The sequence below is a fragment of the Pleurodeles waltl genome, chromosome 9 (genome assembly GCF_031143425.1).
Source record: "Pleurodeles waltl isolate 20211129_DDA chromosome 9, aPleWal1.hap1.20221129, whole genome shotgun sequence".
Taxonomy (NCBI): Eukaryota; Metazoa; Chordata; class Amphibia; order Caudata; family Salamandridae; genus Pleurodeles; species Pleurodeles waltl.
This window is the reverse complement of record NC_090448.1, coordinates 791,410,329-791,427,323: the sequence shown is the minus strand read 5'-3', so window position 1 is coordinate 791,427,323 and position 16,995 is coordinate 791,410,329. Positions and strand designations below refer to the sequence as shown.

General features: G+C 43.4%; 1 protein-coding gene across 2 annotated transcripts in view; it reads left to right on the top strand.

The window, feature by feature from the left end:
• Positions 1-16,995, top strand: part of MAP4K2 (mitogen-activated protein kinase kinase kinase kinase 2) — a 305,818-nt gene that overhangs the window by 115,328 nt on the left and 173,495 nt on the right. For both annotated transcript variants that reach the window (XM_069208012.1, XM_069208011.1), the window contains 6 exons: positions 1,422-1,477; positions 2,809-2,856; positions 2,962-3,004; positions 9,411-9,483; positions 10,197-10,328; positions 15,956-16,018. In XM_069208012.1, coding sequence (XP_069064113.1) covers positions 1,422-1,477; positions 2,809-2,856; positions 2,962-3,004; positions 9,411-9,483; positions 10,197-10,328; positions 15,956-16,018 — 415 coding nt within the window. The remainder of the gene's footprint in view (positions 1-1,421; positions 1,478-2,808; positions 2,857-2,961; positions 3,005-9,410; positions 9,484-10,196; positions 10,329-15,955; positions 16,019-16,995) is intronic.

The window sequence follows — 16,995 nt, the reverse complement described above, 5'->3', positions numbered from 1 at the left end:
AAATGTTAGACCTGTTTCTTATGTCATAAAGTTCATGACTGAAACTTTTCAAAGTTACATTTGTGTGAGATTGGAATTTGTTCAAATGAATTTGCTTTAGTTTAAATTTATTTCACATGATTTTGACCATTAACTTATGACTTTTGCCTTGTACTTTTTCGCCAGATCTCCTCTGACCCACCTTCTTCTGTAGGTCATGGGCATTAATGGGGAAATGGCTTGAGTTCTTGCCTGCTCATCCCATAGTTGAGGGAGTAGATCACGTCCGATCACTCTGAATGTTTAGTTTTAAATTAGTTTGACACTGATGTAAGTATGCCTCCAAATGCCAATGTGCACATCCTGCCATACTGCTTTCTGTGCACCTAATAAAGTGATTGCGGTGGCACCAGCAAAATATTGTCCCTTCTCCTACCTCAGGCTGAAATGACTTGGTCATTTTCAAATGTTAGATAGCTGAGCCACTGATCTGTTCAGTTTTCGTTAACTAGAATTCTCCTAAGAATGGGGCTCAGGTAAATAGGATCTGGCTGCCCCATATTTCAGCACTTCTAGATAGTGTGCACATTTTGGAACTATTAATGAGGCAATACTGGAGCATGTTTATTGGCTTTATCTTGGAGGGCATTAATGGGTAAATATTTGGGTTAATGAATAATGCAATATTGGAGACACTAAATGAAGTCACTTTGGAGCATGTCAATAATATGGCATTTGGGCATTTAATGAGTAAATGTTCAAGTAGGTCAAGAAGGCAATACTGGAGCAAGTCAATGAGGCAATACCGGTGCAAGTCAATGCTGTAATACTGGTGCAGTCAGTGAGGCAGTTCTCCGGCAAGTCAATGAGGCAAGGCAGAGGTAAGTCAAGAAAGTTTTAATGGAGCCAGTCAAAGAGTTGCTACCTGTAGGTGAAAGTGAGTTAAGAATTAGTGGGTACTGTCAGCAAGACAATATTCAAGCAAGACAATATGATGATACAAGAGCAATGCAATGTAATAGTATTTTAGAGGTTTCTGTAGCTCTCTTTGATCCCCCTTCATCACTTTTCTCACCTTACTTCTCCCTCTCTCTACCTCTATCCTTTCCCTCCCCCATCTAAATTTGTAACACTCTTGTTTTCCCTATTTTTCTTCATACTCCCTTACTCCTCGCTGCTTCCTCTGTTATTAGTGCATGTATTTCTCTTTCACATTCTGATCCCCTCAGTTTCTCAACTTCACCTAGTTTATTGTCCATCTTCTCGCCTTTTCCTTCTCTGCCTATCAGTCCTCACCCCTCTTCCGCCCCCCTTTGCCTATTTCTCATCTTAGCATCTTTCTTCTTCCATTATTTATTTTTATTGTTTTTTTTCTGGTGCTTGTTCTACATACTCTAGTAATATTACAATTATTATCTCAATTTCTGACCCCTCTTTTTCAGCAACTGGTCCACTGGGTGAGCGGCAGATTGCATATGTCTGCAGGGAGACACTTAAGGTGTGTATGGAGAGGAATTGTTTAAACAAGTTTATTTCTGTTCTCAAAACTAGAGAAGGGTAAGGAAGTGACAGGGGATCCTCAACCTTTTTCAATCACCCCAGCTTGCACCCTGCACATTGCAGGTGTAGGAAGAGCAGAAGCAGTGGAAGCATCACTTGCATTCACACATGGGGTACAGCACACGCAGAAGCCGTCCATTTTGGAACCTAAACATAACAGTTAAATCATGGTTAGTCCTCTCAACTAGAATTGATGCAGTATGGTCACAGCAATTTTAAGCTTCTCACATACACAGAACAGGAACAGCACAGCCAGCAGGCAAGCGTCCATCACAGAGAATGGGTAGAGCAATGTCAGTATCAGTGCATGCTTCCCTCCCACAGAATGAAAGGGGTGGAACACTATGAGCAGTGAGGTCAAGATTCCTTCACAGAGCAAGTAGTGCACATGCAATACCAGCGCAAGCTTCCATCACATAAAACCGGAATAAAACAGGGATTTAAAGTGCAAACCAAACTAAATAGCAGCACAGGTACAACAATGTTCGAGCAGCAACAAGCCTCACTCACACATGCACAGTGCATGGGTAGCAACAGCACAGGCTTCTTTCCACACTGAAAATGCCAAAATGAGCAAAAGAATCATTAATTTAACTCAAACTCATAGAAGGGGTAAAGAGATTGGAGCTGCATCACAAGCGCCGCTCCCTCACTGAACAGCTCTATAGCACATCTAGAGGCTGAATGAACATCCCTACAATGCACTCCCACCTACACACAAATAGGTGCAACATTTGCAGCCATAGTACACGCTTTCCACATGCAGAGGAAGGAAGTGTTTCAATAACCGCACTGCAATTTACACTCAGGCAGACACACCTTCTAGAAAATGTGCAGTAGTGCAGGCTTCGCTCGAACGGACAGTAGGTACATAGGCAGCAGCAAAGCAAATGTACGTTACACAAGCATAAGATGCAACATTGAGAGTCGAGTGCATTGTTTAAACGATCTACAACAGGTGAAGTATAGGGTAAGTGCTATGCATGTTGTCCTCACCGACAGAGCATGCAAAACATGGGAGGTAGCAGTGCAAGCTTGGAATTGTGCCTTATCCCTCCGGTGACCAGGTCACAAGATGTGAGCAGTGGAGAAATTGATGTTGGAGGCCATTTGTTTCTTTGCTTCTTCTGGCCCACTTTCTAGAGCTACTTCACTGAAAGTGAATTGGCTTTTCTTAGGTACAGGGCCAGAGTACCAAAGCCATATTCCTCCAACATGGTCTGGGTTAAGCATTCTTCCTCGCACTGAGGTTGTATTTCTCATTTCTAGGGGCTGCATTACTTGCATGCGAAGGGGAAGATGCACCGCGACATAAAGGTCAGTAACAATTAATTGAAAAAGCACTTAAATATGCTACTGAAGAATGGACTGAGTGGCTGCGAAAGAGCCTGACATCTGTTTCTCTTCCTCTTTGTGTTTTAGGGAGCAAACATCTTGCTCACGCACGATGGGGAGGTGAAGCTTGGTGAGTACGTCTGTCTTCTCCCTTCTGCTCACTCTCCCATTCAATCTTCATTCCCAATCTGTTCCACTTTATAACTCCTTCGTTCCCCTCATTCTGACTCTCCGCCATACTTGCTTCTATTTCCTTACCTTAACCTACCTTGTAACTATTTGTGACTGTTTATGACTTTCTTCTTTCCTCCCCCCATTTCTCCTCAAGAAGTAAGCACACAAGTATGTCATGCTGTGTTTCTTACCTGCTCCTAAGGTGTGCATAAATGGAGTGAAAGCCATTTAGAGTTATTAGTGTGCTTTTTAAACGTTTTTTTCACCTCCACCTAAACTGTTTTGAATAGGATAGCCTTTCCACCATTTTCCATCTTTCTAGATTCTTTGTATACACAATTCTGAAATGCACAACTAAGCATACGTCTTAGCCTATAGAATCTAGTATTCTACCAAGACTGCATGCTCCGGTTGTTTTTAATGACAAATAATAGTTAGATTTTTTTGTCTAACTAACATCATATTACCCCTACCATTCCCTGAAGTTCACTTTTTACCAGAGGACCACAATCATGTCATTTTTATTTACGAGCCCCAGAATTTAGACCACAAACATCAGAACAATATGTTTCTTTGGATCTGCCTTTATTGTGCTAGAAAGAAGACAATTTAAGTTAATAACGCTTTCAGCCCTGTTAGCATTCATCGGCAGAGGGCCTTTCTGCAGGCTTTGGTCTCTTCTGCTGTCTCTGTTTTGCTGTGCTTCCAGTAACTTCAGTTGAACCACTACTGACAAAATCTACACATCACATAGTAACAGACAGAATGTTCTGGGGCTCTACTGGTAGATGTGCTAACCTGAGAAAGAAAGGGTTGCATTTTGGGGAAGCAAGGCGAGAGGACCTGTAGGACACAGGCATGGGAAGCAAATTGTTGAATGTGCCGGATGATGAAAGACATGGCAAACTCACAGAAGATGGATTAGTAGGAAAGGAAATCCACCCATGCTATTCCTTGTGAAGCAGACAGAACTGAATGGTACGTAGAAGGTGTGTATAAGTGAGTAATCATGATCACCCTCCAACTCTTTCCATAGTAAGAACCAAAAAAGACAGTCCATCCCTGCACTAGGGCTGCTCTTCTTCCGCTGCGTCAAAAGCATAGACCCCAGCCCTCCTACAGCGGACCTTCCATATAATCCTTTCATATCTAAATGTAGTACTTCTTATAGTCTGCCTCCGTAGTTTTGTACTGAAACAACCCTATTGCTACAGTGTTCAGATCAGTCCAGATCACTGAATGCAAGTGGATTCAGCGCAAACCTACTCTGAAGCCTTGTAACAGAAATTCATGCTTTAGCCTTTGTGGTGCGGGCTGAAGAACATTTTGTTTCCAGTTATGTTTTCAGAACGTTTGGATCTGTGACTATATTTTACAGGACGAAAGAACACCTGCATATGCTAAAAGGAAAATGAAACACTAGTTCAAAGAAAATAGCATCAGTGCTTCTTTAGTTCATTGTACAATTAAAATAGTGTGGCTACTGAAGATGCCCAAGACAGTAACTTTGATGTTAGTGGTAGGTCTCCAATCACTCCAAGTCGAAGAGGAATCAAGTGAAGAAAAGCAGGAAATTTGTAGCAGGTTTGAGTTTACCAAAGTGAGAAGACATCCATTTCATTGACCTAGATTATAATAGGAGGTTCAGAATTGCCAGTGCACATTTCACCTTCAGAGAGGAAGCAGGTTTTCGATGTTTCTCAACTAAGCCTTACAGTTATCATTTTGTTTTAAATTTCTGCACCAAAGGAGAAAACAATTCCAGTCTGCCTTGCCAGTTTACATAGGCAGAATTTCCTCTGTTGTTTCCTCCAGGGTGTTGCATACGGATAACCTGCAATATTGTGAATTTATAATATTGAGTGCTGTGTATCTGGACTGTCTCAGACCGGAAAGCAAGTCTACTCTCCAAAGAAGCCTTGACAACAGGGTCCTGAACCTTTACATTGAGAAACTTCATCTCAGCCCGGCAAATCAAAAATTACCCATCTGATAGCTGTGGTAGACTCCGAAGTCAGCTTGAAAGCCTGCTGTGGCTTTGATGCTGAGTGTCCCCGACAACACCAGAAAAGCAAGGCGAGTAACCTAACTTGAAGCAGGGGAGAAGCTACATTGACCCAATGGCAGGACACATTTTATCTCATCCAGCACAACTTACACTACTACGCCATCCTTAAGCCAAGAAGCTGCGTCTTGCATTCAAAGAGGCAATATCTGAAGAACTCAATCCCTATCCAAGTCCTCAAAAAGTCTATTCATAGGAAGGAAAGCAAAACACCAGCACATCACCTGTACAGTCCAATACCCCTTCACACTCTGTAAACACACACACACTGATTGAGAGCCTGAGTTGGAAATAAATCTTCCAAACCCATAAGATGCGCCTGTCCTGACAGATGGAGACAACTCTTGGCACGCTTACAATGTTGATGCACAATATGACTATTTCTTAAAACCATGCCCAGTCAAGTGACTTTATCTGATCATACCACCTCCTACCAAACATTAATTCAGCATGCAGCTGACCATCACAAAGTAAAAATCCAAATTGTAGACGACATGAAGGACTTGCTTATTGAAATGCTCTCTAAAACAGAATGGTCAGTACAGTACTTGCCAATGTTGCAAAGCATGTTGATATGCTCAACTGAGAACTTTAAAGGCCCAGTGAAAACCAGGGTAGTCACACTATGACTCCAGAAAAAGAATAGGGTGGTGCTAGAGGTTCACTGTATACATCAGAGTCCAAGTTTCAGCCACTTCACTGGTGGGCCACACTGCTCAGAAAAGAGTTTTCAGCAAGGGCACAGGGAATGCCCCACCACCTGACAGAGTTAGTGTTTCAAAGCTGCTGGCAAAAGGGTAGGTGTGGGTGCTGCCACTCAATTGCTCATAGCCAACTTGATCGGGCCATTGTCTTGATACGAGAGGTACCATTGTGAGCAGATGGAGCAGCTGGTAATACACAGTCCAGATGAATACAAGAAGCATAGAAAGATGCTTTTCCACGAGGGGAAGATCATCTCAATGCCACTTCAGGTATGCCCTAATAGAGCTGACACTGCCTCTTAAAAAACTAACACTAATATACGCATTGGAAGGCCTGGCTGGCTGACAATCTCTGGATTCCAACCAGAAGTCCAGCAGCATCTTCTTAGTGTGTCTTTTAATTGGGAGAACAGTTTTTCCTGCCTCAGGTGGGCTCAGAGCTCGAGAAGATCAAAAAGGACACTGTCACTACCAAAGCTATAGGGCACTTCAAATCTAGCCCACAGTATCAGGCTTTCAGACGCAACAATGCCAATTGGAGCCTTTTAGCTGCATTAGTCTTTTCAGGAGGGCCGGCCTTCCAAGTCCGACTATGTACGAGTCTTCTGGGGCAGTAGGCACAGTAAGGTCAGTGGTGCCCAAAGCAAGGGCACCTCTTCCTCAGAGCAGTGGCCTTCCACATATTCACCCTGATCACACAACACCTGTTGGGAAACAAATAAGGTTGCATCTTCCCTAATGGAAATAAATAACCATGGACAAGTGAGTACTTTCCATCACTGCCCATAGCTATTGCTTCGAGTTTCAAAAGGGAGCAATAAAACCAGTTCCCCCACACCAGCAGAGACAAGGTGTTTAAACCTGGTACTTTCTAATCCAGGAAACAAGAACTCTGGGGGCCAATCCATGAAAGCCTGCTGCTCAGACCACTTCAAAATGACAACTGTACAAAGATGTCATGTCATTCCATTGCTCTGCACCTGGGACTACCTGGAAACCCTTGATCGAAAGGCACACATTTCAACCTCACCATCCATCTAGCCCACTACTAGTATCTCAGGTATGTGGAAAGCAGTACCAGTTCAAACATCACAACAGTCCCATAAGTGTTTACAAAATGTCTGCCTGTAGTTGCAGCGCACATACACTGCAGTCCTATTCATGAATTTCCATTCCTGGATGACTCACTGATAAAGAGCAACAGCTGAGAGCAGTACCTCATTCACACTCAATAAGCAGTGTCTTTTTTAATACCCATAAGGGTACAGTGTTAATGCAAAAAGAACCTTTCCTCTCTGTACCCACCTAACAAAACCATTAATGGAAGTCATACTAAATGCATGAGCAGGCAAAGCTTACCCCAAGGAGAGTGTGATGGCATTTCAGAGGCTACTTACTCTTTACTAGACATCGTGTTCTTTGACAGTGAGCATAATAATGAATCTCTTAGGAATGTTGCCATCTTTTCCGGCAATATTTCAAAGTTTCAGTTGCAGATGCACCTTCGGCACAAATACCTTGCTAGACAGTGGTCCCAAGTGGCAAGTAAGTAAGAAGATCTGTGGTTGGTTGAGCCCAGAATTCCTGAAAAACTGTTATTGTGGAACAACAAGAACGTGTTAACAGGCAGGTCGTTCTCGATTCTCAGCTTCAAGAGACGATAAAGACAAGTGCCTCCCTCACAGGGTGGAGAGCCCATCGAGGCCAGCTGAAGCACTCTGAGTGCTTTACAATGTAATTCAAAACCAGGCATGACCACAATATGTATTACCTTTAAAAACGGAGGCACACCACAAACTCATCTGAGGCTGGTTCAGACAATCTGGCATTGGAACATTCACCATTGAGTCCTTTTTTCTGGTGGAATACCTACCCAGAGTCTACAATGACTTTATAGACCTGATCAGCAGGATGCAGCAGCAAAGACACAAATTGGTGATCAACCCCCATGTTCTTCAGCATTTTTCCATGCTGGGAAACACAGCGATCAACTTGTAACAAGAATTCAAAATGCCAAAGCTTCATCTCCATGTATCTCCACTTACAGTCAACTGACAATGCTCTGTGAATGAACCGGTTGGTTTTTTTTTAGTGTGCCTTTCCTCTACTACCACTAGAACTATACATTGTGAGGATGATAAGGCAGGCTTCTGTGAGGATCATTCTTAAAGTATCTACCTGGGCAAGACAGCCATGGTGCAGTTTCTGGAAATGTCTGTACACAGAATGCACATAGTGGCTGCCTCTGTACTCCAGACTCATCATGCAATATTAGGGTCAGATACACAGATACACAGCACCTTAGCTTCAGGGCATTACATTTAGGGGTTTGTCGCCTAAGGTCTTAGAGTGTGGGTATTTTCAAATTCTAGAATAGTGCATGTTAATGCTTAAGGAGGCCAATAAGCCCACAACTAGTGCTTGCTATGCAGACATATTTTTTTCACTTTTGCTCTAGTTTCACCAGTCACCCCCTACAGACCTCTCGCAAGATATTACTTGTTGGTTATTGCACCTACAGAAATAAACCTTAGCATACACTTCAATCAGGGTACGTTTAGCCAAATACTAGTGGAATGGGAAGCCTAAAAAAATAATTCCTCCAAGAGCCCCACCAGTCCCCTCATATGGACTCTACATTGTTCTTACCAGGTTCATGGGGACACCGTTTGCCTCTTCGCACTCATGCCCATTGTAGTTTTTTTCATATAAGGTGGCCTTCCTCATTGTTATCAATTGACCCTATATAGTTAGTGAACTACAAGCTCTGACAGTGGAAAATCTATTTATTCAAATACAGAAAGATCAAGATATCCTTAGAACAAACCTTTGTTTTCTGCCTAAGGCTGTCTCCTTTCACCCTAAAAGACCTTACTCTTTTTAAATGTCAAAAGAACCCTCACGTATTATATCGACCATTCTAAATCATTTTGAAAGCCAGTGCAGTTCTTTGTAGCTTTTGGCAAGCTCCATCAAGGAAAAATTTCCAGAGTGGCTTCGCTAGACTAGAAGAAAACACAGGCTACACACTGTGACCCGAGCACATTTCACTCAAAATAGGCTTACTGTGGCTTCCCTAGGTAATGTCCCTTTGGGGACACCCGTAAAGCTATAACATGGTTTGCCATTTACATTTTTACCGAACATTGTGTGGGCATTCATGCCCTAAGAGGCGCAAGTCCAGCAAACTGTCCTTAAAGCTTTGTTCCAAACATCTTCTGCTACAGCTCTGAAGAGACTGATTTAGGAGGAAGCTCACTTGATGAATTTGTCACTTGATGAAATGGTCATTGAGCTGCTCTATCTTAAGTTGTTGAGCCACAGTGAGGCCTCTAGTTCTAAGCACTCAGCACCAAACAAGGTTTTGCTATTCTTCATTGTAGAGGAATCCGTGTCGGATCAGCACCTTTAGATGTCCGGTGCTGCTTTCACCAAGAGGGGCATTAAGACATGGTTCGATCCTGACCTACCCTGTGCTACTAATCTCATGAGCAATCTTCCAAATGATTTAATATTTTACATTGGACAGGGGTGGGAGCGCGGATTTTTTTTGTTTTTACTAGCTGTTTTGTTTATTTTCTTCTCCCTTGTAGCGGACTTTGGTGTGTCCGCAGAAATCACTGCATCAGTGGCCAAGAGGAAGTCGTTCATTGGGACACCTTACTGGTAAGTACAATGCTCAATTAGCCTCTATCCCCTACCCCCCCCCCCCCCGCATCACACTACTGTAACCTTAACGAAATAGTGTAAAAGTCTGAATACCAGCTGGGAGTGTCCTAATATAACTTCCACATGAAAAGTTTGTAAATGGGTAGATTGACTCCCCATTTCATTTTTTAGCGTTTTGAGGTCGATAAAATGAGCACCATTTAGACCTCCATTACAAGTCTTAATGGAGTAACAATCCACCAGTGTTATCGGTGTAGGAACGAAATTAGGGAGCGACATACTAGTATGTTATTTAAGGAACCTGCATGTTTTCTCTAATTCTGGGCATGGAAGTTTGTGATGCCAGGCTATTAGGGGATATACTGTTACCGGCCCGCGTAAGTCCCCCATCTAATTAGCAAAAATTATCAAGCATATCGAATTTACGTAATAATACCATTTCTGATGTGAGTTCTGTGATACTGTTCATTTTGTGGTGTGTTTTTTTGACAAGTGAACAATATTAATATTATTGCTTTATTTTGCCTGAGGCCGCTGCTCCCTAATGGCAGCCTTACTCCTACATGATAACTGTGAGAATAGGAGCTAAGGAGCTGCTCAAATGAGAGTGTGATGTTTTGTTTTCCTATCGTATTCTTTTCGAACCACTATATGTCGTCGTGTCTCCCTGTTGAATATCCGTCCCTCCCTGTCTCCTCTGCTATGTGCAGGATGGCACCAGAGGTGGCCGCCGTCGAGAGGAAAGGTGGCTACAATCAGCTCTGTGACATCTGGGCCATAGGAATCACCGCCATCGAACTGGCTGAGCTACAGCCGCCTATGTTCGACCTTCATCCAATGAGGTAAGAGATATACCGCTATTTGCAAATGTTTGCCTACCGGCCACACTTAACAACCATTTCAAGGCTTTTGCCATCCCACGATAGGTCGAGGCTACCAGTCAGTGAAGCTGTCTGTTTGCAAAAACACTAATGTTGGATTACCAACATTTTTCAGTATGTGTAAATCTCGCCCATTGCTTACCTACTGGTTGGTTGGATTTATTGTCACTCATTTGCATGCTAACTCATCGATGGCTTGCTTTGTTCATCCTGTGCTTGTCTTTCCCATGTCGCATAGCCTCTTTATTAGAATCTTTCATATGCACACTATTGCCAACCAGCCACCCAATTCCAGGCCATTCGCATCCCCGCCAACAATTTCAGAGTGCAGCTGCTGCCCCATCCTTCAAAATCTGCAATTGCAGTTAGCTCTCATTTTCCAAATTTATGTAGAAGTCGACCCCCGAATCTGATGCAGTTAGCATACTGTTCCCAAATCGTAGTCAGCTATCACCTACCCAACCACAGTATGATGTTTATGCTGTCCTCCTTTTTACAAAGTCTCAAAGCTGTTATTTACTCAGTTTCAATGACAGGCAGCTAAATGTCATACCCGAAATTCACATTTACAGTAAGCTATCAAGTGCCCAAATTCTGAACAAAAGATTACTGGCAAACTCTTCCTAATTTATCACAATTATTATCCCTGTATGCCCTCTGTCCCTCTTTTTCATCCACCTTATTCTTTTTGTTGACCCTACATAACCTGTGTCTCATCAATTACATGACTGCTTATTTTTGTCAAAAGTCCATCAGATCCAAGGTTCCTTTGCCGTCTTTATCTCTGTAAAGGCACATATAGGTCAGAGAGGCCTTCAGTTCCAATGTTCCACTGCCTCCTTTATTTCTGTAATGAAACCTGCATGCCCAATGTCCCATCGCCCACTTTACCTCTGTGATATGTCCACTGGCTCATATCATTCGTAGGCTTGTTTGCTTCAAGCACAACTGGTTGGAAACTGCATACAACCACTTGTAGGACTGAACAAGTGCCTCAAAAAGAAAGCTGCTACTTCAACAGTTTTTACTAGGGTTTTTTTGCCGGCATCTCTCAGTTTTTCTGTGGCACGTTCCTCTTCCTAAGTAGGTATTTTTGAGCTATCAATATTTTGAATCTAATATATGATAATAACTCATTATAATCAACAGGTGAAAGGAGTCACAATTGGATAAGAGGGAGTTGATGGATGGTGTTGTATCTGGGTTGAAACCACAGTTCTGATGGACACTTCTAACTGCAGATTCTTCATGTTAGAATAGTCCCCCAGATGCCAGAACGTTTCAGCAGTACTGCTGGGCACCACAAGGTTTTGCCATGTGCCTCCATGCTGGCTCCGTACTGTCCCGGAACAGAGCTGAGTCGCTTATAGGTGCCACTGCTATAGGTTGATATCAGTTCCTTCCTTTCCACACCTTCCGATGCAGATTCAGAGCATTTCTCCCAATTTCATCGAAACTCCAGTGACTCCTAAAGCAAAATCTAGTATGCTAGAGAATTATGTCCCCTCCTAGGACTACACGTTTTAAACCATATCATGTCTGTAGGATACAGAAGTTGGTCACAGACCCGTACAAGATGTGTCTCTGGTGTTTGGGCTGGGGGCTCAACTCGAAACTATGCAGCAATATGCCCTCATGTACCCAAATGCACCCAAATGGAGTCTGGAAACGAGAAGCGCACACAAACATCAAGAAGAAGTAGCGTACGTTGCATAAGTCCCACTTCAAGTGGAGCACAAAGTACCTACTCATATTCCAGAGGCAGTTCCTGCAAGAGTTAGACTTTGTGGTCGAAGTCCTCTGGTAAGTCAAAGTAGAAATCGAAAAAAAACACAAGAAAGCAGTGTTGAACGCAACCTCATCCCGCCATTTGATATCTAAAGAGAAAGCACAAGGGTGTCACATTGTCTGTTGGTCTCTATCCAGATCCCTAGCTGCAGAACCCATTCCTCAGTTATGCCTGGTGTGCCCTGATTTCCCAGGCCATCAGCGATGCCACAGCAGATTGAAGCCTTTAAGAACACCATATTTCAGATATTTGACACTCTTCCAGCTCCCTGTGGTGCACCTTAGGCACCTAGGGTCCACAAGGGCCCTCAGACAGGCTACTGCCAGCAGATCACTTCTAAATGCTTCCTGATTCCTTTGGACCAGACAACGGCTGCTTACAGGCTGTGCTAAAGAGTTCCTCCCCGGCTCCACAACCTACCTCAATCCGTCCTGTGTCAATGTAGGTACCATTGCCAGAACCAGACAAAGATCCAGTGCTGGTTCCAATGTCTGACCCCGGAACGACTTCAACATAATCATAATCGATGTTGGGCTATGAAATTACTAATGCATATCTAAACACCATACAGCCTGGTTACAATCCTATGCCCCTTCCCCATCCCCTGACAAAGCTGGCACGTCCTCAGAGGCTTCAGTATCTTTTTGGCTCTGATTCTGATAAAAGCTTACCACCACCGCCCATAGATGATGATAGTGGGGATGAGAATGATTTACATCTTCATTATAAGGATGCCAGTTTTAACATGGACTTCGAAGAGGACACTGAGCTAGATACTTACTCTGATACATGGTTTAACTTCTCCAATGGAGCAGAGTGGTTATTTTGCAGTGAAAATTCAACGGTAAGCTAGATCTTCAACCTACAACTCTCCTCTGAGATTAAGACAAATGTGATTAAGGAAAACTTACAGCCTGAGCCAGTCACATCTGAGCTGATTCAGCCTTGGAACATTTAGAAAAGAGTAGAGCCATAGCACAGTCTCTGGATCTTTTGACTTCTGACAAACTGTTCCTTGAACACTAACAGAAATTTCCAGGCTATTCCAAGAAGCTGACGCATATGCAACATCAGTCTTCCCAGCATCTGCTGCAATAACTTCAATCCTTTTGAGGCTAGGGATGTGGATCGGGCAGGCAACATGCAGACCATCATGGGCACCAGTTCTCACGTCCCCTTCCCCTACAAGAACTGCCACCTAGCTGCCTTAGCTTGCTATTAGTGGCACACAGCCACTCTGTAGGAGGCAGGATTCATTTCTTATTTCCTGGGTGGTGAGCCATCACAACCAACAGATGGATCCTTCAAATTGTTCAGCATGCTATACCCTACTCTTTCTTTCCACTATGTTTGATTTTCCCCTCCAGCAGAGTGAATCTCAGAGGAACACTTGCTCGTTCTGATGCAGGAGGTATGAGTTTTACTTCATGTGCTAAAGAAGATGGGGGCCTATGGTTCATCATAAATCTTCATCCTTCCCGTAGATGGATAATTTCAAAATGCTCATGTTGGCCAAGATTTTGTTTGCCCTGGCCCGAGTGACTGGATTGTGTCATTGGATCTGCAGAAAGTGAATATTCATATACACATCCTGCAGTTCCACAGACATTACCTTCAGTTTAGGGTAGGCCAGTAGCATTTTCAGTTTGACATGCTCTCCTTTGGCTTTACCATGGCCCCTTGATGGTGGTGGTCACAGCCAATCTTCAACAGTCGGGCATTACAGTTTTCCCCTACCTTGACTGCTGGACGTTGAAGGCGGGCTTTCCACAGTAAGTCAAAGTCCTCCTCCAGATGACCGGGAACCTCTTGAAACCATTGGGGTTCATGATCAGTGAGCTGAAGTCTCTCCTGACTCCTTCACAGAGGCTTCCTTTTATTGGAGGTGTCCTGGCTATGGTATAGTTCAGGACCTTTCATTGACTACACCACGTGGCATATGCAGGAAATGCAATGGAATCTTAAGTTTCGTTTGACACAGCACCAAAGAAACTTGTCAGATGCCAATCAGATTTTTTAGAGGAGACTGCACAAGATCTGCAGTCATGATCTGCAGTGATGGCTGCTTAACCACAATTGGCCTGGTGGCAGGAACTTCTCTCTCCCCATCCATGGCTGATTGCGATGACAGATGCTTCATTGATGGGCGGCGAGGTTATCTGGGGCATTGAACATCAAGAAACTCACTTCTCCTGTGGAGATCTGGTTCCATATCAATTTGTTGGAGTTGTGGGTCATTTGTTTGGTGGAATGTCTGCCTGCCTTCCATCAAGGGGAGGCTAGAGAATGTTCTCACAAACAACCCTGCTATCATGTGGTGCTGCAACAAGCAAGGCAGAGTAGGGTTATGGGTCCTGTGCCCAGGGGCTCTGCTCCCTTGCAGTTGGCTGGAGCACTAGGGCCTTTGGCAGATTAGCTCATTTGTTGGCATCTGGAGGACCACAAAAGGCATCTACATCTCGAGATAGCATGAGCAATTTCTAGCAGAGGGGAGAATTCTGGCTAAATACGTATGCCACTGTCAAGAATGCTCAGTGCCAAAGATTTTGCATGCTTGAGTTTCCATGATGACATTCACTAGAAAATGCATTCTGGCTTCCCTCCTCTGCCTCTCCCTCTCCCTCTAAGAGTTCTGAAAAAGAACAGGAACAACCGGGCCTAAGTCATGCTAGTGGGTCTGGATTGGGCTAGGACTGTGGTACCCGTAACGTCTGGACAAGAGCATCTGACCTGAGGTCACGCTTCCACTAAAGAAAAGCACTCTGTCGCAACAGCAGGGCAGGGGACCTTCACCTTAACTTGTGCAATCTGTACCTCCATGCATGGAGAGTGAGCTACATCAGTTGGCTGTGTCTGACTTTCCACCAAATGTAGTGCCAGGTGCTGAAATAAATTGGCGGCCTGGTGTGGAGTCCAAAGACAGACCCTTTACAAGCCAAACTGTTGGATGTTTTATTCTTAGTTTGATCTTTGGCCCAGCAGGGTTTTGCACTGGGCACTATTAAAGGTTATTTTTTAGCTCTTTTGGCATTTTTGCGTTTGCCGGACCAACCTTCCTTATTTAAATCACCTGTGGTTTATAAAGGTTTGCCACATGTGTTCCTCCTAAACTATTTGAGATGCCACAGTGAGGCCCTAACTTGGTCTTAACAGTCATCATCCTTCGAGCTGTTAAACAGCTTCGCTTTGCATTTTCTGACCGACTGTCTTTCTCCCCTCATAAACGACCCATCCACATTCTTCAAATGTCTGCCATGCTTCAGAGTTAGATTTTAAAAAACTGGTAATTGTGGGTCATGCACAGGGAATTAGTGGGAATGGGTGCCTCTAGGGTCCTCTAAAAACCTTTAAAATCTTAGTGTTTTTGTAGGGGACTATTTGATCCCATACTGCAGCAGCTGTCAATTAATAACTAGTTTTGAAGGAAGAAGCACAAGGGCTCAGAGTAGCCTGATCACTATGAAGATGATTTTATCTGTCTCTGCTCTAGTTTCTTGTGTCTCTCCTCCTTTATCTAGATGTCCTGAATTTCCTACGTACATCTCTCTCTTGCTTTTTATTACTATGAGTAGCTGTGTATGCCCTGTCCATCTACTGCTTTATCTCTTTGATGAGTTATGCTTGTCCTGTGCCTCTCGCTCTTACTCTATGATGCGTTATGCAAATGCGGGGTCCCTGTGCCACTACCCACTTTATCAATGTGTGTGCGCTGCTTGCTGTGCACCCCTCTGTTTAACCCTTTTTATCTCTGTTAGAACCGCATATACTCTATTTACATGACCTTCTTCATTCTTTGCAGGGCATTAATGATAATGTCAAAAAGTAACTTTCAGCCACCTAAACTGCGGGACAAGCCACGTTGGTGAGTACAATGGCATATGTAGTATGGCATTCTTGAATATCCACTGGGAGTGACAGAGCTGAGGCATTTGTGAAAATGTGTTGGGAGCCTTAAAGCATGGAATCATGTTAATTACTTTTACTTAATGAATTTACTTCTACAGGGAAGAATTAAAAAATGATGGGGACTGAGGTATTGTGAGCAATTAGAGAGATTTCCTGTTGCCAGATCAATCTTCCAAGGAGGTGGGTTGGCCTAATGTTTGTCCCTAGGGTGATCATTGAAAAAGTGGATTTTCAGTTCCTTATATAGTGGAGGTGGAAGCCTGATGCACATCCTTCCTGCAGAGAGAGTGAAGGCGACATTCCTGGTTTTCTCTTTATTGGTTAGAATCTGACTTTACTTTGAGGGCCTTGTGTTACATTGACTTCAGGGGTATAGTTAGTTTTTTTTTGTGCTGATATGGTGTTGTGCCACATTATGATGCTTTTAAGGGAAGTAAGTTTTAAGCAATGTATGAGGTTTTGAGAATCAGTGTAGGTCCTTCACGTTAGGGGTTAAAGTAGTTGTATATTCTCAGCCCTTTCACTTATTAGACAGACCAGAGCGTGGGTAGTCTACTATCAAACCTGCTGTGGGTAGGTAGGGCTTTACTTACCGCTTTGAAAGGTAGTTCTGTGCTGCCTATATTTCATTGGCAAAGTGCATCTTGAAGAAGAGGTTGGTATCAAGGGTGAATCTAAATGATTTTACTTTTAATGTGAGCTGAGGTGTGAGGTGCATCTACCATGCTCCATGTCATACTACCATTTGTGAGTCAGAATAAATGGATTTTAACATGTTTTTATTATTAGTTTTGCAATAAAACAAAGCCAAAGCAGTCCTGAACGCCCAAGAAAGAATAGCCTTTTTTTTAGGTGGAAGCCTACCCGACAGTGCAGCTGTTTGGTTGCTAATGACTTCTAAAGGACATCATGGACGTTCACTTAAGATAGCAT